Raw genomic sequence first — 25,141 nt, 5'->3', positions numbered from 1 at the left:
CAAGCTCAGATTGATTCAGAACTGCATCTATCGGTGCTATGAAAAGATCTATTGTAGGAATGGAAAACAATCTGCTGATGCTATTCGGTCCCTCCTGTCGTCTCTGAAGGCACACCAAATGGCAGAGAAAGTTTGTGCTAACAGTGGCATCGTGGCATCCGAAGAAGAGGAGACAAAGGAGAAGGCTAGTGTCTCCTTGTCAACTATGGATAAGCTTAGGTTAATGATGTATGGAAAATACGACCAAGAAGGTTTTCTCGTCGGGAAAATGATTAAGGAACAAAAGAGAAAAGGTTAGTGCGAAATTTTCTGATATACTTCATCTCCCCTTTTGTCTTGTACCCCTCTTCATTCTATTGCGTAACAATCACGCAGAGAATGCCTATCTAGTATTCTCGAAGTGGATGACTATTTCCGTAAAATGTTCTACTGCCATTAATCATGCAATAATTATTAATTGCAGTTCATAACTTGATGTGATTCCAACTTAAGGGAACTCGTACACCTTAAAACCCGTAAGATTTTCGAATATGTGAATGTTGCAAGAATTGGGATAACTTATTTATTTTAAATGCACTTACTTCCAACTTTTTACATCTGACTACATAATATGTCTGCTTTCTGAAAGAGTCATCAGAAAGTTTGTGTTGCCACAAATATTTTTATAATTTAATCCGCTTTGTGACAATATTTTTCGTCGTGTTTCCACCTTCCGCGCACAGTTTAAAACATTCTGTTGCATAATTTAATTCCATATTTAATATATGGCTTTAATAACATTTGGAAACTACTGTAAACCAAAAATTCTAAGAATTTGATGTTAAGTTTTTACTTTATTTGGAGTCGAGTTTAAAAAATGTATTTTATTAAAAAAAATCTGTAATATTTTCGTGCATAAAATTTTTTAATATTAAAATATTCATCAGATTTTTGGTTCAGTTAGAAAATAGTGCCCATATAAAGAATTCTATCCAATTTCAAGTATGCACCATTAGCCATTTTTAAAATATCATGCACGCAAAGTGGAAAAATGACGAAAACTTTTGTCGCAAAGGGGAGTAAATTACAAAAATATTTGTGGCATACAAACTTTCTGATCACTAGTTTACAAAGCAGCTATATTATGTAGTCAGCTGTAAAAGGTTGGGAGTAATTGCTTTTAAAATAAATAAAATACCCCAATTCTTGCAACAGTTACATATTAGAAGAGCATAAGGGGTTTAAGGTGTATGAGCCCCCTTAAGATGAATGCTGACAGTAACTGACAGATACTTAACTCCAAAACGAGAGAATTAGATAAGAAATATCTTTCGTTTTAAACCTCCAGTAATTTTAGCAAATGCTGCATATTCGATTTCGAAAATGAAAGCGTATATTGTAAGCAAATGTTAAAATAAGTTGGCCGCCCAACCTGTATAGTGACTAGCGTCGCTGACTGCCGTGCCGAAAGGCCCAGGCTCGAATCCCGGAGAAGGCATAGATTTTTTTTTCATGTATAATGTGCTCGTCAGGCGGGCCGGACCGCGTCCTAAATAAATAAATAAATGTATAGTGTCGGTGCGGCATGGTGTCACTCCAAATATGCGGCGAGCCGAACGTTCTCTCATGTAGTTTGGTGGAAGGAGAGAGGGGCGGGAGACTTTCAGACCCCCTCCATCAAAATTGAGGACAGAAATGAGCTAAACCGCACTGCCACTTGTGAGGTGCTCAAGGCTGTTGCCAACGGCAGGCGAAATCTTGCTCCCCCCCCTGCCACGAGGATTTTCTTGGGCTTGGGCTGCTGTTACCGTCAGACAAGTGAGCATAAGTAAAAGCTACAACACAATAAGCTGTGTATAATTTAAAAATAGGCCTGATAACGAAGCCATGTGGTACCTACGACATATTTTTTCTAAAGGTATCTGGTAATCATTAGGACGCAGCTGCGAAAATGTGTATAAGAAAAAATGTATTATAAATAACAATACAAATAAGGAATTTTACAAATACATCAATTACCTTGTAGAGTTTATTTTAAGTTTAAACATGCTTTACTGCCTACTTTCGTTTTCGTCTACTATTCCCTACCACAATAATTTTAGTATCATGTAGTATGCAAATAAGTTAGAACTAGTATTTCAAGAAAATTCAACTTACTTCGAGAAATTGAGAGCTTGGTAGTCCTAAGTGGCGCCTGCTTGCCGCCAAGCTACTTTGTTCTTAAATCTACTACGCTCGGCCTTATTGTAATTGTCTGTTTATAATCGTCGGCTAGGTTAATTTAAGGCTAGGTTAATAAAAACTACGCTAGGTATTAGTGCCTAGTTTAGGCGAAGCCAGTTTAGTAGTTTTCTTATTACTTCCTTGTACGAAGCAAAAAAGGAAGTATTGTAATCGCGAAAACACATTTCAACGAAAACAGGTCCGGTGGCGCAGTGGCTAGCGCATTACAGGTCCTGGGTTCAATTCCCGGGCTGGGCAAGGTCGACTCAGCCTTTCATCCCTTGATTTCCATCACTTGGATCGATAAAATGAGTCCCAAGTTCGTTTGGAGACTAAACACTGGGGGTCCTGCGACAATCTGACCACTTGTTCAAGGCATATGCTTACGCACCCCGGGGCCACAGTCAAGAAAGCAGGTTTCGGGCACTACAGGCCTTGGCCCATTAGGGCTGTTATGCCACTAAGTTTAGTTTTAGTTTTAGTATTTCAACGAAAATATCCATTTTGACCGCTATCGAGTGCATGATATTTTTGTGATAATGATTTGCTATAATGATAACGATAACGATTTGCTGTAATGATGTTTTTGCGTGACATCTGTTCGTAAGGACAAAACAAAGGACTTTTTCTTCAAACGAACTATAAAACTGATTTAAAATGGATTCAGAAGAGATTTTTTCCTGGCATCTGTACGTACGTATGTACGTATGCATGTAACTCGCATAACTCAAAAACGAGTCGCCCTCGGAACGTTGAAAATTTGTATATAGGACTTCTATAACATGTAGATGTGCACCTTCTATTTTGGTTGCAATCAGCCGCCAAAGCCCCCGCTGCCGCTAAAGAATTTTCTGAAACACAACCCTTCTGAGTCAGACGCGAAGAGAACACTTTTGCCCATTCCCCACTAGAAAGAACGTAAGTTAATTAATGCTTTTTCTGGCCTTTATATATTCCTGTACATTCACTTTTCTTATTATATAATTTTTTTAATTTTTAATTTTTAATTTTTTGATTTGTTTTTACAAAGATTACATTATTTTTCTTATATTTTGTAATTTTCTAACGTTTATTTCAAATACTTTGAATTCTATTCCATAATGACAATTTCCAATGTTTAATTTTTACAAATAATATTGAACTAAAATGCATAAACACGAGGGTGTCGGGGGACAGTTACTCGAGCGTTATCAATTTTACTGCAGAAATTGCTTTTCTCCCAAAATTGAATTAGCTAAAATGCTTAAGCGTAACGAGTTCTTTTTTTCTCTGCATTAGTTCTTAATCCCTTCTGTTCACGGAAATGTTTGGCCTAGCATGAATTGCCGGTTTGGCATCGCATTATTGCTCGAGTAAAGGACGAAACACCTTAGTATTTATTTCTTAATAATTGTTCATTGAACGGGAGTTCGTTTGTTCCGCTTGAAAAGTCAAGTAATTTCCGATCAATGGTAATGATTACTTGCATTTAATTTAATTACTTGCTTTTAATTTATTCCTTTTGCAATTGAAATTTTGTTATTCATGATTTAATTCAAGTCCCCGTTAAACATTTATAACAATTTACATTCAAGTTACTTCTAAACATCTTTCGAAATAGAACTTACTAAGTACGGATTCACTCTTTTCAAATAATTCTACTATAATTAATCTTAGGAGATAATATAATCAATATTATTTAGTAAATATATTATTATTAACTTACTTTGCAACAATTGTGCAAGTAGTAGAATAACTCGATTTCGCACTAAATGAATTTAAGATCATACAACATTATATATAACAGTGGATATATATATATATCCACTGTGTTACTCGGCTGAGCGAACTCAGTTTCTTTATTCTTATATGTTTGTGAATTGTGGATTTTTTTGCTTTAAAAATGATTGAATTATGTTCTTATCTTCCGGCCAAGGTTTTATGCTTTTAGTTAAACTGCATGTTATAGTTATAGAATTATCAACAATTTAAAAGTTGTTTAAGTGCGGCTAAGCCTAATTTTTATACCATAGCAGCCATATATGTTTACATTTGAAACTTAGCAGAATAGTGAATTTGTTGCAATCTAGAGAAACTAACATTCTCAATAACAAAGTAACGTGGTCTTTTATCATTGCGAATTAAAGGATGCTTAATCCATTCTGGAATTATCATTTAAGTTATTAAATTGTCTCATATATTGACTCAGCATAGCGTCCACAACGAATTAAGTCAGTTTCTACCAGGGTCGTAGCTAGAACTTCCAGCGCCCGGGAACAAATGAAGAATTTTCGCCCCTTTCCTGTGTGCCAAGAGTGGAAAACATTTCATTAAAAAATCTCGTAGCATCATTTTGGCACCCCTTGATGCTGCGCCCGGGGACAGATGTACCCCCTTGCCCCACCCTAGCTACGCCACTGGTTTCTACGCTTTCAGTGTCTTTTTGCCGAGTGAGACCAAAAGTAAACTTTCAGTTTTTTGCCGTGAAAAATCTGCCTTCTTGCCTTTTGGTCGAATTGCTTGGTTTTGCGTAGAAAGTGTAATTTTAATTGTAAAAAAAAAAAATATTGGTTTTAACCGTATTTGGTGTTTTATGTTTTTCTATATCTTCAATTTTTAATATTAGATATTTTGAGATTTTATATATTTTTCTCTTGCCGCAGAGTGAGAATTGAATTAATTGAATGAGAAATGCATCTCTAATGAATTCGAGGAAATAAGTTTAAATGAGAAGGAAAAAATGCGTATAATTTAATATTCCGTACAAGGAAGTCATGATGTGTATACAACAGATTTTCTTGATTTAAAAGCCCGAGAAGTTGCCATCTGTGATTATTTATTTGAGTGAATATATATATATATATGTATATGTCCAGAGAAGAGTATTTTAACCCTTCTCTGGACTATCTCGTTAAGTATTCAAACTCAGCGATAAGTGGCTACCCAGTTCTTGGTCTATGTACCTATTAGGTTCCTGTACATAGACCAAGAACATAGACCATAACATAGTAACATAAACCAAGAAGTGAGGAACGTTATAACTTTTTTAGCGTTTGTTCACATAAAGTTCAACAGGAAAATTATAAAATTTTTAAAAGCAGCATATTTTGGGAATTCATGATTAAAGTGCTAAATATTGCCAGTAATTTTTTTTCACGCTTTTCTCAGTTTATTATCTCAATGTTCGGCTTTTCTTCAGTAAGAAGACAAAAGCCCTTTTTGCGGGGGAGGGGAGGCTAACATCTTAATTTAATTTATTAGACATCATTTTCTTCCCAATTACCCCACATAAATTCAACTGAAAAAACACAAAATATTTCAAATGAGCATAACTTAAAATTCTCAATACAATGTTAAGAGTTACCTTATCTCTTTTTTCATTGACTATATTATTTCTCTTAAAGTAATACATGCGGGATAGGCAAATTAAAGTGAAATGGCTTGGATCCCAAAATCTGCTAATCGATCTTTGCTAAAGGGCAGGCTTGAGAAATATGACACACACGAGCCTGGAGGTTCCAGAATCTGAAAAGAAGATCATCTTAGACGGTTCGAACAAGGGGACTTGGCTGTAAGTCCCCAAACTAGAGGTATCGGTAATTCCATTTAGATGCCTGTAGAGAGTGCAATGGCTAATCCGTTATCCACCGAATTCTCTGTAATCCTTTCAGTGCTGGGTTGCCCGCGTAGTATTGGGAAGGGTATTTTGATATTTCATTTGTATATTTTATTGGCAAGGGTACGGCCAGACAGTTATTCAGTCTTATACAGCCGCGCCCCATGGTGGTCTCTGGTCGCCGGAAGTGGTGACTTTGGTAGAACAGTTCAGCCATAGGTTTGAGAGATCTTTTTAGAATCTATCGTCTGTAAGTGTGAGACGGGCAGCAGCAAAGTGATTTACATATAGCCTTCAGCTTGACGAGATCTGCCTGACAAACCCACCTCTTGCCTAACATTGGAGGTCTTAAATTGGGGTCGGGCATAGTTGAGTGTCTGCCTGAGTTCGCGGTAGCAGAAGTTAACAGAACTCTTCATCTTAAATGTGAATAGTATTTGCTTTTGCGATTTGATAAAACCATAGATTGAACATTAAATGTATAAGGCATTTTCTACCTCCTTTGTGCGTGCCTTAGTGGTGTCACGGTTAGCACACTCGGCGCGTATTCTTGAGGTCCAGGTTCGACTTCTGATTAGGGTATTGCACATTTTTCACATCTCCTGTTTCCAAATAACCTAATCACTCTGGCTCCCGAACTAAAAAAAGCCTAATTCAGAAGTCAAACAACGAAAATCAGCGTTATATTTACAAAATTTTCACAGGACTAGTTTCGATGGTTTTACCGAACCACCATCCTCAGCTGCAAAACCACAAACGAACAAGATAGGAAATAATGATTAGATAAGATAAGAAAGCCTGGACAAGAATAAGCAAGTGGCGCCATCTGTTGGTGAAACCAGAACTAAAAAATAATATCTTTAAAGGTCGAAGGCAAATTTGGATTGGAATTAGGGTCGTTAACTAGAACAGAAAGATTTTTATGAATGTGAAATACCTCTAGAAAATACAGTTCTCCAATGGAAGATGTTTTTTGAATAATTTTGCCGGCAGAAATATTGAAAGTGTGATTTTCGGACCAACAATGTTGAGCAACAGAAGACTTCTGTGTTTCCTTTTCTCTAGCATATGCTTCATGTTCCTTGACGCGAAATTTTAAGGCTCTCTTAGTTTGGCCAATGTAAATTAAACCACACTGGCAAAGAATCCTGTAAATACCCCAGGAATTCATATCCGGAATGGGGTCCTTGAGTATGGAACTCGGAATTTTATTGATGGGAGAATAAACAACCCGAAAGTTAAATTTCTGCAAAATATGTGCAACTTTATAGCTAATTGATGGAAAGAAGGGAATGACAACAGAATTTTTATAATCTCCTAAAACAAGAGTGTGCCTTTTAGTGTGTTGAGATGAGAATTTTTTAACTGCTTGAATTTTTTAACGGCGTGTTATTGTGTCTTAATTAAAAAAAAGCGCTTCACCACCAAGATTTGGCAATTGTCTCCCCTAGTCCCCAGTCGTCTTTCAAAAGCGGGAGCATACAAGGGATTTTCCCTCTTCTTTCTGCATGCCTTCGTGGTGTAAAGGTTATCACAGTCGGAGCGTATTCGCGAGATCCAGGTTCGAGTCCCGGCGAGGGCATTGCTCATTTTTTATCACTCCAACTTCCCCCCCCCCAAAAAAACCTAATGACTTTACAAATGAAACTAGGACGCAACTGAAAAATTATTTCAGCTTTAAAAGCTAGGGTACTTGTGCCTGTATTTATTACCGCAGCATTTTACATTGTTATTAAATTTTATTTGTACATTGCAATAACCATAAAAAATTGCATCCCACCAAGATTAGTACATACTTGATTGCGTTAGAAATACTTCTTTTGTTATACCTACTGGCGTAAACGCTAATGACACATATTTGTAAAATGTTTTTTAAAAAAATAGATTGTTTCCAATTAGTTCACTTTTTTTTACCGTCACACCATTTTATTATATGGAAGATCAATAAAAGATCCATATTGATCGGTATTAACGTCCTATTTAGCAGGTTACAATTTTCACCTTTCTCACAGTAAAAACAATAAAATCTAATTTCAGTTAAAAGAGTGTTAATTTTGGTAGAATCTGATAACAAGTATAATCTTACATAAAACAAACAAATTAATTTTTTCTTGATACAGACATAAATGGCTTTTTTTTAACAAACGCACAAAGAGAAACCATGTGATAAAACTTATATGCAGAAATTTTGATTTCGTTTAGCTTATCAGGTTCTTCAGATTTTAGGATGATCAGATGCGAGAACACATAGGTAATTTTCACTGCCAGTAACAAAATGCGATCTTGCCATTTGTTAAATCAAATGTTACATGTTACAAAATGTACAGAAAATGCATCGATTTTTTAACTAAATACCTTCAGGAGCAAACGTATAATTTTCTGTAACATTTTACAGTATATGCAAATTAAATGCTAATTTGACGCCCAACCGGGATATTGGTTGTTGTTATTTTAGTTGTTATTTTATATTATAGTTCTAACGCCTCATCCGTGACCATGAGCGCAAACACGCATGCGCCATTCGGACCGAACTATTCTCAAAATAGGGTGGAAGGATGGGGACTTTCTTTCCTTCCAGCATAGCTCTTTTCGGAGAAGAGAAGACCTTTCACGTCGCTGCAAGTAATACCGCCCCTTTTGGACGAGTCTATGTGTTTTGGCAAAATGCCAACCAGGGTTACGCTATAGACGGTCGAAGTATACATTGAACAATGGTTACCAAAGCCTACTCCGAAGAGAGGTCGGACTTCTACTTTCCACCCCCAATTTTGAGGGAGAGCACGCCGGAGGGGATCCGGGGATCTTCCGCCCTCTCCACTCCCACCAATCCACACGAGAGGACCTTCGGCTAGCCGTATATTTAGATTGCCTCCATGCTGCAACGACACTACACATTTACAGAGAATTATGTCTTCTCCGGGATTCGTACACGGACCCTTCGGTACCGTAGTAGGCTCCGCTACCCGGGTTCGAATCCCGGAGAAGGCATGGATGTTTGTAAATAACCATCGATGTGTCTGTGCGGCAAAATATACGGCGAGCCGACCGGCCTGTCGAGAGATTGGTGGTAGGAGAAGAGGGGTGGGAATCCCCTGGATCTTCCCCGTGGTACTCTCCATAAAAATTGCGCGGGGGGATTTAAGCAAAGTCGTACTGGCGCCGGTATGCTGCCCAAACACTCTTGCCAACAACAGGCGCATTCTTGACTCCTTGCCATGATGAATTTCGTGGACTTGTTATGATACCAGACAAGCGGAATTAGTCCCAGCAACAACAAAAACCACAAAAAATGCTAATTTAAATGACATCATTTAGTTTAATTCTTTGGCCTATAATTACGAGTGGCCTCGTGGTAAAGAATTTGTGTCACAAACAAAAGCCACGAGTCTGACTCGTGGTAAAGAATTTGTGCCACAAACAAAAGCCACAAGTCTGACTCGTGATAAAGAATTTGTGCCACAAACAGAAGCCACGAGTCTGACTCGTGATAAAGAATTTGTGCCACAAACAAAAGCCACGAGTCTGACTCGTGATAAAGAATTTGTGCCACAAACAGAAGCCACGAGTCTGACTCGTGATAAAGAATTTGTGCCACAAACAAAAGCCACGGGTCTGACTCGTGGTAAAGAATTTGTGCCACAAACAAAAGCCACAAGTCTGACTCGTGATAAAGAATTTGTGCCACAAACAGAAGCCACGAGTCTGACTCGTGGTAAAGAAATTGTGCCACAAACAAAAGCCACAAGTCTGACTCGTGATAAAGAATTTGTGCCACAAACTGAAGCCACGAGTCTGACTCGTGATAAAGAATTTGTGCCACAAACAAAAGCCACGAGTCTGACTCGTGGTAAAGAATTTGTGCCACAAACAAAAGCCACAAGCCTGACTCGGGATAAAGAATTTGTGCCACAAACAAAAGCCACAAGTCTGACTCGTGATAAAGAATTTGTGCCACAAACAGAAGCCACGAGTCTGACTCGTGATAAAGAATTTGTGCCACAAACAGAAGCCACGAGTCTGACTCGTGGTAAAGAATTTGTGCCACAAACAAAAGCCACGAGTCTGACTCGTGATAAAGAATTTGTGCCACAAACAGAAGCCACGAGTCTGACTCGTGATAAAGAATTTGTGCCACAAACAGAAGCCACGAGTCTGACTCGTGATAAAGAATTTGTGCCACAAACAAAAGCCACAAGTCTGACTCGTGATAAAGAATTTGTGCCACAAACAGAAGCCACGAGTCTGACTCGTGATAAAGAATTTGTGCCACAAACAGAAGCCACGAGTCTGACTCGTGGTAAAGAATTTGTGCCACAAACAAAAGCCACGAGTCTGACTCGTGATAAAGAATTTGTGCCACAAACAGAAGCCACAATTCTGACTTGTAAAGAATTTGTGTCATAAACAGAAGCCACGAGTCTAACTCGTGGTAAAGAATTTATGTCAAAAACAAAAGCCACGAATCTGACTCATGGTGAGGAATTTGTGCATAAAATGCAGCGTATTATTATTAGAACAAGCGATTGGAGTTATTCTACATCGAATATTTTCCCTTTCATTGTAACGTCAGTGTTTTATTTTTTTTCAGTTATTTCTGACGAAACATGATGATCTGTTACTTTAGCTCCATGTAAAGCTTTCACACGTTCACACATTTCAAATATAATTTCGTATAAAGAATTAAAAAACTCTTAAACCCATCATGCCAAACTCTTATAACCCATCACACCCATTATGCAATTATATTTGTCAACTGATCAATTGATTATGATTACACCCTAGACGTCTTAAAATTACTATTTGTACCTAAACGTTATTTATTATTTCACAATTCCTTTCGTTTGCGGGGGGGAGGGAATATATATGTCATGAAAAGTTTGCGCCAGTTCGGGTACACGGCTGAACAGTTAAATGGCACGGCGCACGACCAACTTTCTTGTTTACTATAGCTCGCGCAATCGGCAGATATCGTGTAGACGAAGTGGTTAAACTTGAATCCTAGGTATGGTTGGGTTTAGCTGACAAGTTCGAATATCTTCTCCCATTGGCGAGCACTTTGGCGACTTAGGCCACTACTAAGGTCGGAAGTGGTAACCATTTTATTGTCAAAGCTCCTAATAGGTGGACCACCGTTACCTCCTGTGAAAGAAGAGACAATTACGGTTATGCCTTCTCCGGGATTCGAACCCGGGCCCTCTGGTATCTCAGTAGGCTCCTTTAACCACTATACCGTCTGGACGGCTTTTCTCTGTATTGTTGTTCTGTATATTCCCCTCGCCATCACGACTTTCCTTACAGGCCATGGTCCATTCCAGACCTATCTACATAGATTTGGATTTTTGGACAGCGAATTATGCGAATATGGGGCGGTGGGTGCACCGAACCACTAGGCCTTCGACTGCCCGTTAACTAGATGTCACCACCTAAAAGTACTCTCAGACCGCTACTGGACGTGTATGTTGCTTAATGTGTGTGTTGCTGTGGGCGTCACTCCATCTCGTGACGCCCCCAGCAACACACACAAAACTCATCAAGATGCTACGAATTTGCATTGATATAATAAATAGAATGTCATGAACTTAGCATTTAATTTGCATAAAGCATGTGTAAAACTCTATTCTATTCTAGTCCGTCTTCTAATCTGCAAATGTATCCAGTATCCTGCTCTGTTTTCGAATTTGAACAGTATGTATTCTATCTGTATATACCTACGTAGTAAACGTACTTTACCTCGATATTCCTTTTTGAAAATGACATGAGTTCAACTATACTAGCATTCTAAGTAATCTCAGATAGTGCATATTAAATATGTACTCACTGATATTAATATATCGTATACCGTACGGTATAATCAAGCAATGTAATTTATTCTTTACTGTATTGTTTCCTCATTTGGATATTCTAAATGTAATATAAACTGCACAGGTCAAACTGTAAACTGCACACTAATCGATGTATTGTCTACAGCATTGTATTCTCATGTAATGTAATGTGATGTACTGTTTTATCATCTGCATAATTTAATATGCATATCATCTGCATAATATGTAATGTAAGTGCAGTGTTACGTAATGTAACTTTGCCTTCAAGGCAACGCATTTTTATTGTATGCAACATACATCAGCGAATTGTACGCAGCATCACCATGCAAGACATCTACGGTACTTAACAGCTAACTCGACGTAAGCTACAAACATACCGTCGGCCGTATTCTTTCGAATTTTCCTCTGAGTTGGCATCTACGGTACTTTAACAGCTAAATCAGCGTAAGGTACAAACATACCGTCGGCCAGATTCTTTCGAATTTTCCTCTGAGTTGGCGTTACTCAGCTTGGTTTGTCCTCAGCACGGAAGCCTTCTCAGAGGGTTTACCCTTTACCCTCATAAACATGAGAAAACGACATGCGATTGTTAGCTTTAATCTCCGTAATTAATCTCAGAAAGGCTAGGCTTTCACTTTTCATTCAATCGGGATAACTCTTGCATTTTACAAATGCTTTATTATTACAGAAAATATATTACATATATACATATCATTACGGAACATTCTTAACCTTAATCACATTCCCTCGCTTCCCGATTGCCATCTTGCGCCCCCTATCGGCGGCTTTTCTACAATGCCATCTATCGGCCATGCATGGACCTTATAAGAGATAGACTAACCCAGTGGGCGGGGCGCGCGTCACCGACATGTCGGCAAAACAGAGTAGGGACGATCTGGGTTACTTTAACACTGAAACCTATAGCGTTTGTATCACATAACTCTTTTTTATTATTAAATGTGATACGTTGTGTAGTGATGAGATTATGAAAGCCACAGTTTTTTCCAAATAGGATTTAATATATCTCATTAAAGCACTTTTTACTGCATTTCGCGCATTTTTTTCACGCGTAAATCTTGTACAAACATCTTTACTTTGGTAAAACGGTAAAAACTCTAAGCACAAAATTTATGAACTTAATTTTGCGTAAAAATAAAGTAAAATTAAATAAGATTGATAGTACGCGATGCTTTGAAATAAATAAGGTAAAATTAAACAAGATCTGATATTTTTTTTTTTTTAATTTAATGAACATTTTCAGGCAGTGATTTTCTAAACTATAATAACATTACAAAACGATCATATTTATTTTATTATATGATCATTAAATTATTAACATTAAAGTGGATTAGTTATTTTAATAATTCATAAAATTCGGAGCATAACATTTTCTGAGCGTAATGAATGGAAAAAAAAAAAAAAAAAAAAAGATAAAATAAAATCTAGAAAAGCTCTTTTTTTAAAGTTTTGTGTGTTACCTATATTTATTGAATATCATGTTCATCGCCCGCAAACCACATACATTTGAAAACAGCATATCTTTAGAATTTCCGCACTGGAGATAAAACTGTTATTTTCCGTGCAGTGCTCGCTCTGAACTCGTTGAGCTTGTTAATGAAAAATTCATTAAAGTTTTACGAAATATGAAATAGACTAAAACAAATGCGAATTCGGCCGTCCAGATGCCTATTTTCGGGTGGAGGATTACATTATTCAAAATTTGATGGCTCTAGATACTGCCGTTTTTGTCACAGTGCGAGAAACATACATGTATTTATGCAGATTCTTCATTATTTAATTTCTTTACATATAATACAGGGCGATAATATTTGGTAACAACAGTTTGCAAGGCGGACATTTATAGTAAAACAGCGCAAAATGCCGCTTCAAAACTATTTTAAGCCTTTCTAGGCTGCCGCACCTATAGGCTAATAAATTAAATTAACAGTAAATAAAAAAAATCTTATACAGAACTAAAAATAAATTAAAAAAATAATCACTATAAAATACAAGCAAAATTAATTATTACGGTTAAATACAATTTTAATATTACAATTAAATGTATAAAAATTTTTAAGGTCTTTATCACTATGATGTATTATGAAATATAATTGAAATAAAATTCCTTTATAAAAATTGTGCTATAATACTCATCTATAATTTAAAAAAAAAACAGCACAATTTAGAATTTTAAACAAAACTTTCAAAAATTCGTTTTTAAATATTTTAGTATTTTTTACTTATTTACACCAATAAAAAGCATAAAAATTGAATAAGAAAGTTGCTTGTTTGAAATTTTCTATTAGTTCAGATTTAAAATATTATTTTCTAAAAGTAGTTACAAATTTCCTTACAGCATAGGAAAAGCTTTAAAAAAATCCAGTCCTGAAAGCATGCAATAGCTTTATAATTATTTGGAACGTTAATTATGCTCAATAAATATGCTAAATTTTAAAAAATCAATCTCAATTTCAAAAATAAAAATATGGAGAAATTCTAATTTGTGAAATGAGGCGCTACAACCAGCTTTTTCTTGACAATTATACACGCTGCAATAGGCAACCAATGTTAAATTTCTGCAAGTCGTCCCTACTCCTCCGGATGTGATGAAAGTGACAGCCGGCAACGCCTCAGGCGAGGGAGAAAACCCGTTTGGGTTAGTCTATTTCTTATAAGGTCCATGCTATCGTCTGATAACACGATGTTGCAACTTTTTAAGGAATTTCTTCACGAACATATTCAATATAATCAGCTGTGGTGAAAGAACATATTGCTCAAAAGCGGGATTATAGAAACGTCGATTTTTACAAATATTTCCAATTCCGATAGAAATATCTATTCCTATAATACGAACTGTGTCTATATTACGATAATCTTTCGCAGTCATATGGGATATGGTTGCAGTTAACTGCGAAAGCCAGAATTGCGTTACGTTTACATAGATAACCTGGAAGAAATGTCGTAGTTTGTTTCCATTTCATGATTAACTGATTATCAAAGTTTTAAAACAACAATATATAGTGATAAAAGTGAGCCAAAATACGCATAACATTCAGTTAAATTAATTTTCTGAGAAATCGAAAGTAATTTCACGTGATATGACGATTATTAAAGATTAAAAGGAACAATAGATAATGATAAAAATGGACCGAAACAGATAACTGTATATTTAATGTCTTGAAAATCGGAAGTACTCTCTGATTTCACACATTGCAGATGCACAAATGATAAGTCGGTAAATTTATTCGAAAAAAATACTCCTGAAATAATAAAGAATTAAATTAAAATAGTCGCAAGGCTGAAAATAGTTTTTCTTTAGGTCATGATGTCTGAAATATAAAAACTAACTAATAAAATTAAATAAAAAATATTAAAAAAATCTGAAAGAATCTAAAAAAAACTATTCAAATTTTATATTACACCCAAAAGGACGTGTTTTTGTTTACACACACATACAAGTTTCGAGAGCATTTGCTCTAATGTCCCTTCGGGCTAAAAATATTTTTAAAGCAGTGTAGCTTTAGAATTTCCGATAGCTAGTCTCGCACGCTGGAGATAAAATCTTTTAGTCCAAAGGGGCAAATTGCTCAGAAGGACTATTAATATTGTTTTGGCATTTTGAGCCGACTCACGATAAACGTTGTTTCACCTTTCAAATTGTGGCCACCAAATATTATCACCCTGTATTATATTTAAAGGAATTAAATAATGAAGAACCTGCATGACTGTAGGTGTGTTTCTAGCATTGTGATAAAACAACGGTAGCTAGAGCCATCAAAATTTGAATAACGTAATCTTCCATAGAATATCGGCAGGTGGAAGCCCTAATTTGAATTTGAAATTTGTTTTATTATCGATTTCATATTTTGTAACATTACAACAAATATTTGATTAAAAAACTAAACGATTTAAAAGCGAGTAATGGCAACTCTGTACGAGAAAAAAGAAATTTTTATCTCCAGCGCGCGGAGTTCTGTATTGGAAATTCTAAAGATATACTCATTTTAAAATTATTTTGCGATATTGCTGTTGAACTGAATTTTTATGGTTTGAGTACGTAGAACATGATATTTAATAAATAAAAGTAACACACAAAACGTTAAAAAAACGCGCCTTTAAACATAATTTAAAATATGAAACCTTACAGATTTTTTATTTTAATTTAATTATTTTTTTCCGTAGAGTGTTGCCATTGCTCGCTTTGAAATCTTAATCATAAATTCGTTAAAATTTTACAAAATATGAAACGGATAATAAAACAACGTCGAAATTCAAAATTCGGGCGTCCAGATGACCATGTACGGGTGCAGGATTACTTTATTCAAAATTTGATGGCTCTATGTACAGTATTTTTTCACAATACGAGAAACATACCTACATTCATGCAGATTCTCGATTATTTAATAGATAGTCTCACGCGCTGGAGATAAAAATGTTATTTTTTTCCTTACAATGCTGTCATTACTCGCTTTGAAATCATCGAGTTTGTTAATCAAAAATTCGTTAAAGTTTTACAAAATATGAAACGGATCATTAAAAAAATTCGGAATTTAATATTCGGGCTCCGGGTGCCCATGTACGGGTGCAGGATTACTTTATTCAAAATTTGATGGCTCTAGGTACCGTACTTTTTTCACAATGCGAGAAACATTCATGCAGATTCTCGATTCTGTAATTTATTTAAATATAACACAGAGCAATAATATTTGGCGGCAACAATTTAAAAAGTGATTTCATATTTATAGTGAAACGCCACAAAATGCGGTTTTGAGATTAATAGCTTCTCTGGGCTACAGCTCCTTTGACCCAAAAATATAAAAAAAAAAAAAAAAAAAATCTGATGTGTACACAACATGACTTCCTTGTACGGAATATTAAATTATACGCATTTTTTCTTGCATTTTATTTAAACTTATTAGATTGAATTAAACCTACTTCGCCGACAGCGCATAAACCACAATAGAATAAATGCATTCTTTAAAATTCACTTTGTTTACCATAGCGACACTCTGGCGCTAGGTTTACTTAACAGTATTATATTTCGTTCATGATATAACTCAGAATACACAAAATGTATATCATTTAAAGAATTATATAATCGTTTCCACATGTTCTATTCAAATACTATAATAAAGCTAGAACGATGTATAAAAGAAATTAAGCACACAAAACAAAACAGAAATAGTTTTTCACAGACGATTGAGTATTTCTCATTTAATTAATTCAGTTCTCACTTCGCGAGAAGGCAAAAATACATGAAGACTTAAAATATCTATATTAAAAATTACGAAGTAAATCTCAAACGCTTATTTCCTCGAAAAAATTCCAGAAAGAATTAAGCATGATTTAATTGGCAATAATAAATGAATGCGTTATCTTTGTTGTTGCGAAGCTAAGTTTCTCTAGATTGGCAACAAATCCACTAGTCTCCTGTTTCAAATGGAAACATCAATGCCGCCATTAAAAACAGGCTTAGCGGCACTTAAACAACTTTAAAATTGCTGATAATTCTAAAAATATTGCACACAGATTTACTAAAGGCATAAAATCCTTAACCGGAAGATAAAAACAACATAATTCAATCATTTTTAAAGCAAAAAATGTTCAATTTACAAACATATAAGAGTAAAGAAACTGAGATCACTGAGCCGGGTAATAGAGTGGATATATATATAAATATATTTATATACGTTTGGTGCTGCCGTTTGCAACCAAAATACGAGGTGCACATCTACATGTTATAGCAGTCTATGCGAGATACGTACGTACGTACGTACATACGTTCGTACAGACGCCACGAAAAATTCTCTTCAGAATTAATTTTAAAGCAGTTTTATAATTTTTTTGAAGGAAAAGTGTATTTTATTCTGTCCTTACGTACAGATATGACGAAAAAACATCGTTAAATTGCATTCGATAGCGGTCAAAACGGATATTTTCGTTGAAATATGCTGCCCGAAACTTTTCGCGATTACAATACTTCCTTTTTACTTCGTACAAGGAAGTAAAAACCTGAAAACTTTCAAATTTTACATTCCGCCCAAAGGGGCGTATTTTTCATTTATGCCCTCAAACACTTTTCGGGAACAGAAGGAAGGAACATATGAGGTAATGTTCCTTTCGGCTAAAGATACTTAAAAATAGCATATCTTTAGAATTCCGATTTCAGTCTTGCGCGCTGGAAATAAAAATGCTTTTTTTTTCGTATAGTGTTACCATTGCTCGCTTTTAAATCGTTGGATATGTCAATCATAAATTCGTTTTAAAGTTTTATAAAATATAAAATAGACAATAAAACAATTTCCAAATTCGGTTTTCCAGGTGCCCATACCCGGGTGGAAGACTACGTTATTCAAAATTCGATGGCTTTGGGTACCGTTGTTTTTTCACAATGCGAGTAACATACATTCATGAAGATCAAAGAAAAATAACCAAGGAAAGTTACCGATCTACTTACTAAAGCTGGAGAAAATCAAAGCCGAATATGCAATCCACAAATTGAACTGTATGTTCAGGGTTAACATCAAGATCGAACATTTTAATCCGAAGAAACGCCACACACAGTACTACAGATGCCAGGAGTGGGGTCACTCTCAGCACTTATGTAACAACATGGTTCGCAGCTGTAAGTGCAGGAAAAATCACAGGAACAACCAATGTACTCTGAGGCAAGAAGAAACGGCGACTTGTGTTTTCTGTGGAGAAAATCATGTCTGCAGTTATCGTTTGTGTAAGATGTGTAGGGAAAAGTGTGAAAAGAGGGGTGTACCCCCACCCCCAAAGAAGAGTATTCCACCACCAACAGAGGCAGATTTTCCAGAACTTGTCAAAATAGATGAAAGTGTTCGGCAAACGAAACCTCTAGGGTCTCAGTACAGCAAGAAATTGAAAGAAAGAATCAAGGCCCCCTCCGAAAGTTCCTAGTAAAGCCCTTGAATGGCTAAGTGATGAGAAAGTAAGCAGTTTCCTGAAAACTATAATTTTCCAGATGGAAAAGATCAGAGCTGCTAAATCAACAGCTGAGAAGCTAATTGCAGGGTTCAGCGCGGCCATGCTCCTGATGAAAATTGCCTAAAGCTGATGAGTAAGAAGTCGCTAATCGACCTCAGATCTCCGAGCCTGCTGGACTGGAAATTTTGATCTACTGTTTTTACGCAAGAGCTCTTTTGAACTATTGGACTTACGACTTTGAACGTGTTACCTAGCCCCTTTCCACGTCCCAGAAAGCCAGACCACAGTCTTGTACGAACTTTCACACTTCCGGGTGTTGGCAAACAAATACGTTTGCCCTTTTTTTTAACAAAGGAAATGCCTACACTGATTGATTGGTGAAAGCTCCTTGTAGCTGGGGCCAAATGGTGGAAGATGACTATGCCTATGCCTCAGTACTCCGAACAACTCGCAACAACAACTGAGGAACTGATACTCAGGGGGGGCCCAAGAGCGATGCGCAGTGCAGGGAGAAAGTTAAGCCACATACGCATGACGTCATGTGGGTGACAGCGTTAGTTCTTGGCGTTTGTTTACTTTCGTTGCATTAACAGTTTGATTTGTTTTGTGTTGTTAATTTGCTATTATACCTAGGCGGAAGTGGCAAATTGTGCTATAGCGTTGTGTCAGAATTATACACGTTAATACGTTTTTTAGCGGAAAACACTCTTTACAACCAGATAAAATAACTATTTTTTTAATGAAGTTATGTAGTTTTCATACATAACTGTGATGTAATTTTACATTTATTTTTCATTTTACTCCTATTTTACATTTAAATTGAAAAATTTTTCATTTTAAATCATTTTTTTATCATAATCTTCATTTTGTGTATGAGACTTACATCGTAGTGAGATATCTAAACTCAGTGTCATGTTTACCAATACTGAGTACCTGAATGATTAGTTAATAAATTCGCGTATCCAACTTCATTCACATGTTTTGGTTACTTTCTTTACATCCCAAACGTAATTCTATGTATTGAAGCAGCGTCTGGGTTAAGCTTTGCGAACTAAGTAAACTGATACATGCCTCACCGTGACGAAAGAACAATTTCTCGACCACACTATGATGCAAACATCGAATGAGTGAGTGACATATTTCCTTCAGTGTTATTTAACTGATGCATACAGGTATGTGTGATGTAATTTAATTGATATAACTTACACATGCTTGAACCTGAAGGAAAACAAATCCGTGTATAATGCTACAATACAAATAGCGAAAGAGTAAGTAAGATATTCTGTTCAGTGTTATTTAACTGCTGCATATGTTTTAATTTTGATTCCATATAACTTGTTTTTAATTATAAGAGAAAGAAAAATAATTCAATATTGAACGCATATTTCGAGTATAACAAAAGTATTTTAAGAAACAACCTGATAAAAATACATTAGTAATTAAAAATATTTAATTTATGTACAGGCTGAATTGAAATTAAGATGTGGTGGTGTATTTAATTATGGCAAAGCACACTAGGGCTATCTGCGTTGTGATGCCTTCGTGGAGGACTTTCTCAGGGAAACTGGCTCGTATACACGTTACACATGAGGAAAACCACGAAAACACCCATGCAGCCAGCCCGTTCGCGGAATTCGAGCCGAACTACCAGTGTTCAGCGATTTTACCGCTCGGCCGCTGGTGGGCCGAAACTAAGATGTAGGGCAAGTTTATTATTATTATTATTGTGCGTATATGTGTAAGAAAATGTATTTTAATTGTTCCATTTTTAATGTATGGAAGGAAGAACAGGATGCCAATATCGAAGATTATTTACTGTAGCAAATAATCACGTCAGGATAAATGTTATATAGAAATCTTGGGAGTGAAGGGATTATAAGAGTACTTTTAGATTATACTGAAAATATACGCACTTCTGCTAAAATCTGAAGTGAATCAGTATGAAGTGACTTTTCACTTTAAAAAGAATGTGATAAGTATACTATTTAAAAGTATAATGACGGATATTAAGACATTTGTAGAATTTTATGGTATTTAAATATGAATTTGTTAAGTCAAATCTCTTTATATATATTTTTGCTTGAGATTAGTAATTTAAACTGAAAATCACGATCATATATTTCTCATGGAATGTCAAAGTTCATTTGTATTAAAAAAAGTGCATGAGCAATGAAAATAAATAGAATAATACTTTTTGATTATGTTTTTGCCATGGTCTTAGCAGTTATGCCATCATGCGTTCTGTTCAACAAGATTTATTTAGTGCAAACAATACTACGAAAATATATTGAAAAATACCTTGTTTTACAATATTTATTTCCCTTAATTAACTTAAATAACGTTTTTCATTTTCTAATGCTTTCCTTTACGAAAAGAATTTAATGTTTACAATTATTTTCAGCATTCGTACGAATTCTGTGCATAAAATAAACATTTTCTTTAACAAAATACTTAATCGGAAAGTATTAACCCGGTATTTCCGGTGTATCTACCACATATAAAATGATCACTTTGCTTTAGTTTACATTTTTTCCATTACCAAAATCATGTAGCAGTCGCGTCGGCCGATGCGTCTTGTCTCCCGGGTGACGTCACTACCAGCAACCAATGGCACGCTTTTTCCGTTCCTGGCCTAACCTTAGTATATTAAAGAACCTTGCTGATACTCTCTCTGCTTTCATAAAGTTCTTACCTCGCCTCCGAGATATTTTTACCATTTTCTGCTTCTCGAAATTACTTGAAGGCATATGAGGCCAATACGGTTGCAGTTACACATGAAATCAATTACAGTTATTTAGTTATATTACACATGAAATCAATTACAGTTATTCAGTTAAAATACTTATTAGGGTGATACAGGGACCGGAACAAAATGTCGGCAAATAGTCACCAAGTTTGGCGACTTTTCGCGATTTCCCGTTAAATTTGGCGACAAAATATAGGCGCCAAAACCGCTGGCAGCTCGGCGATATCTCACCAAATTAACGAGATTAGCCATTTACTTAATGTCAACTAGACTTGGCCTGTATTCTTATTTTTCCGGCAGAGCATAATTCGTCTCAGCTTTTCATGTTACAGAAATACAGAAAAATACATACAGAATACATATAGAAAAATACAATAGTTTTTTTTGTACATAGATAACAACACTGTACAAAAACATACTGTTGCCATTGCTCGGTTTGAAGTCGTTGAATTTGTTAACCAAAGTTCTTTAACGATTTATTACAAACAATATCAATGAATTCCAGTTCGTCCTATCCCTACCCTGACACACACAGATATATATATATATATATATCCCCAAAATGTTATCGGACTTCCTCCATACTTGACAGTAACAAAGGTTTTCTTTGACAAACGCTGTTCTCAAGACAATTATTTTCCACCTACTCGTGTTAAATAATTCGAATTTTGAGTCATCGCGGAAAATAACAATATTCCAGGACTTCTGATCCTTATTAACAAATGTTTTCGCAAACTCAAGTCTTTTTTCTGATTATTTTCAATAATCCATGGCTTTCATTTGGTTAACAGTCTTTTATGTCCTAGTGTGTACACGTTTTCAGTACTCGGATTCTTACCAGAAAATGCAGGATTTTTAAAAAGGACTTTCCTAGCTGATACAACGGAATTTGCTTTGGCAATTTAGTTAACAATTTCCATTTCTTCGAAAAGATTCAGAATTTTTCTTCATCTAATTCTGGGTTTATTCTTTAAGTTTCCTTGCTGTTATTTGTTCAACACATTTTGCACTGCTGAATGTTGAATTCTAATCAGGTCATTGTTTTTTCTGCTTTTCATGTGGGTATTGACTACCCTTTTAGTTAATGTAAGCTGTGCATTTTCGCCATTTTTAAACTCAAATAAACAAATTTTCCAAATTTAAATTCAATGTTACCTTCAGTAAATTAGTTAAAGAATTATAAACTTGCTGTTTGCACATTGCCCATAGCATATGATTACTAAATTCTAAGTTTTGCATTTCTGTACGAAAATTTTGCCGCCGAATGATTTTGTTTGGCTCGTTAAGTTTCCTTTTTATTGTTTATCAATACTTTTCTCCCTTGAATTCTGAACTAATTAATTTTAGTTTTGTATATGACATAAACCTAAGTAGAGAATTTCAAATAGTATTATGTTTTTAATACTGCGTTTAATGTTTTAAATTCTATCAAGTTCCGAGTGTCGTTTGGTGGCCGAAAGTTTTTCTGCATAACCAGATTACTGCTATAAAAAGGAATGTGCTTCTTTTCAACAGCTGGCTGGTATTATTTCATATGATTTTATCCATTGTGAAATATAAGTTTAACACAACGATCAGACTGAAAAATAGAAAACAAAATCTGATGTGTACACCACGACTTCTTTGTACGGAATTTTAAATTATACGCATTTTTTCCTGCATTTCATTTAAACTTATTTCCTCGAATTTCATTAGAGATACATTTCTTATTCAATTAATTCAGTTCTCACTTCGCGGCAAGGCAAAAATACATAAAAACTCAAAATATCTATATTAAAAATTGAAAGATATAGAAAAACATAAAACACCAAATACAGTTAAAACAATATATATATTTTTTTTTACTATTAAAATTAGAGTTTCTACCCCAAAACAAGCAATACGGACAACGGGCAAGAAGGCAGATTTTTCGGTGCACAAAACTGAAAGTTTACTTTTGGTCTTATTCGGGAAAAAGACACTGAAGGCGCAAAACCTGATTTAATTTGTTGTGGACGCTGTGCTGACTCAGCATATGGGATAGTTTAACAACTTATATGATAACTCCAGAATTAATTAAGCATAATTTAATTCACAATAATAAAAGAAGACGTTGTTGTGGTCTTTAGATCGGCAACAAATCCATTATACTGCTAAGTTTCAAATGTAAACAAATGTGGCTGCTATGGTAAAAAAATTGGGTTAGCCGCATTTAAAGAACTTTTAAATTGTTGATGATTCTATAACTATAACATGCAGTTTAACTAAAAGCATAAAAACCTTAACCAGAAGATAAGAACAACATAATTTAATCATTTTAAAGCAAAAATTGCACAATTAACAAACATGTAAGAATAAAGAAACTGAACTCACTGAGTCGAATAACAGAGTGGATATATACATACATATATTTACATACTTTTGGTGCGACCTATTGGCAACCACAACAGGAGGTGCACACCTCCATGTTATAGCAGTCCTGTATACAAAATTTCAACATTCTGAGGCTACTCGTTTTTGAGTTCTGCGAGATACATACGTACGTATGTACAGACACCACGAAAAAATATCTTTTGAACCCATTTTAAATCAGTTTTATAACTTTTTTGGGGAAAAACAATTCTTTATTGTGTCCGTACGTACAGATGTCACGCAAAAAACATGGTTAAATTGCATTCGATACCGGTCAAAATAGACATTTTCGTTGAAATATGGTACCCGGAATTTTTAGTGATTACAATACTTCGTACAAGGAAGTAAACACGGAAGTCATTATCTGATAAAGTCATAGTAGGTCATTTATATTTTTATTTTCTTATTATATGCAAACAAAAGTATCCCTCTCTTTCGCAGATAAAATGCAAGAGCAGAATACAACAGAGGAAGAGAAGACAAAGAAACAGTTTTTCTCATCCGGCAAAATGAAATGCTTCTTTTCTTCGAAAGAAAAGGAAAAATCTTTGGAACAATCAGCTGATGAAAAAGAAGCAAATTCTTGCGAGGATGCTCCTCAGTAGATGCATATTCCTTTCTTCTTTGCTGATTTGTGATTTTGGTATAGATTTCAGCGTTTGAACCAACAGCATGCAGTGTTAACAAACTTTTGATTAAATTAATTTTCAATATTTAGCTAAATTTTTTTATATAATTTCGGCATTAAAGCTGCTGTGGTGAATGAATAATGAAACAGAATGGAATGCCGTAAAGATCGCTAAACATGTGAATTAAGTTATTAGCATTATAATGTAAAATTGTATATTTATTGTATATCACGGGCCAATAATGGTTTCCTCTTCAGATTTTGTTTTCTGCAAAATGAAAATTAAAGCCATACTTATTCTTTGTATTTATAACACAGGATGTTAACTCCAATGTTAAAAAATGCGTTTTATTTTATTTATAAATAATGGTGAAGACTTAAATTTAAAAATATTCTTCCATGCGTACAGGCTCTTAATAAATTGAATGCACACAGGTCTGATGATAGGTTAATAAAATTTTATTCTGTAAAAATCAACACTTCAAAGTTCTGGAATTCTTCTTAGAAATACTCGTGCAGAAGTTCACAGTATCACAGTATGATCAGTAGTTACGCATCAAACTACTAATAACGTTAAACACAACGCAATGCAACCCACATTTAAAGAGAGTGCTAGCTCGGATATCTCACTTCACGCGAAACTAACAACTAGCAAAAATAATAACTAAGCAACTGAGAGAAGATGCTCTCGCTTAGCCCTTAAATCGTTTTCAACCTACCGCGGAGATAGTCCTAGTACTTTCTGCTTCTCGAAATTACTGGAAAGCAATAGGAAGATGGAATTACGGTTAGAGCTAACATAGTGG

At 35.2% G+C, this 25,141-nt stretch overlaps 1 protein-coding gene across 1 annotated transcript; it reads left to right on the top strand.

Annotated features, from left to right (window-relative positions):
• The first annotated feature begins 21 nt into the window (after positions 1 to 21).
• Positions 22 to 24,812, top strand: LOC146996598 (uncharacterized). The gene is made up of 2 exons (XM_085821186.1): positions 22 to 293; positions 24,149 to 24,812. The coding sequence occupies exons 1-2, from the start codon at positions 119 to 121 to the stop codon at positions 24,310 to 24,312; spliced, it is 339 nt and encodes a 112-aa protein (XP_085677312.1). The 5' UTR covers positions 22 to 118; the 3' UTR covers positions 24,313 to 24,812.
• The last annotated feature ends 329 nt before the right edge of the window (positions 24,813 to 25,141 follow it).

This window comes from Stegodyphus dumicola, chromosome 7, assembly GCF_044657685.1.
Source record: "Stegodyphus dumicola isolate Sdum_Otavi_A_Nest chromosome 7, ASM4465768v1".
Classification (NCBI taxonomy): Eukaryota; Metazoa; Arthropoda; class Arachnida; order Araneae; family Eresidae; genus Stegodyphus; species Stegodyphus dumicola.
Note: the sequence above shows the minus strand (reverse complement) of the source record. Positions and strands in the feature narration are given on the sequence as shown.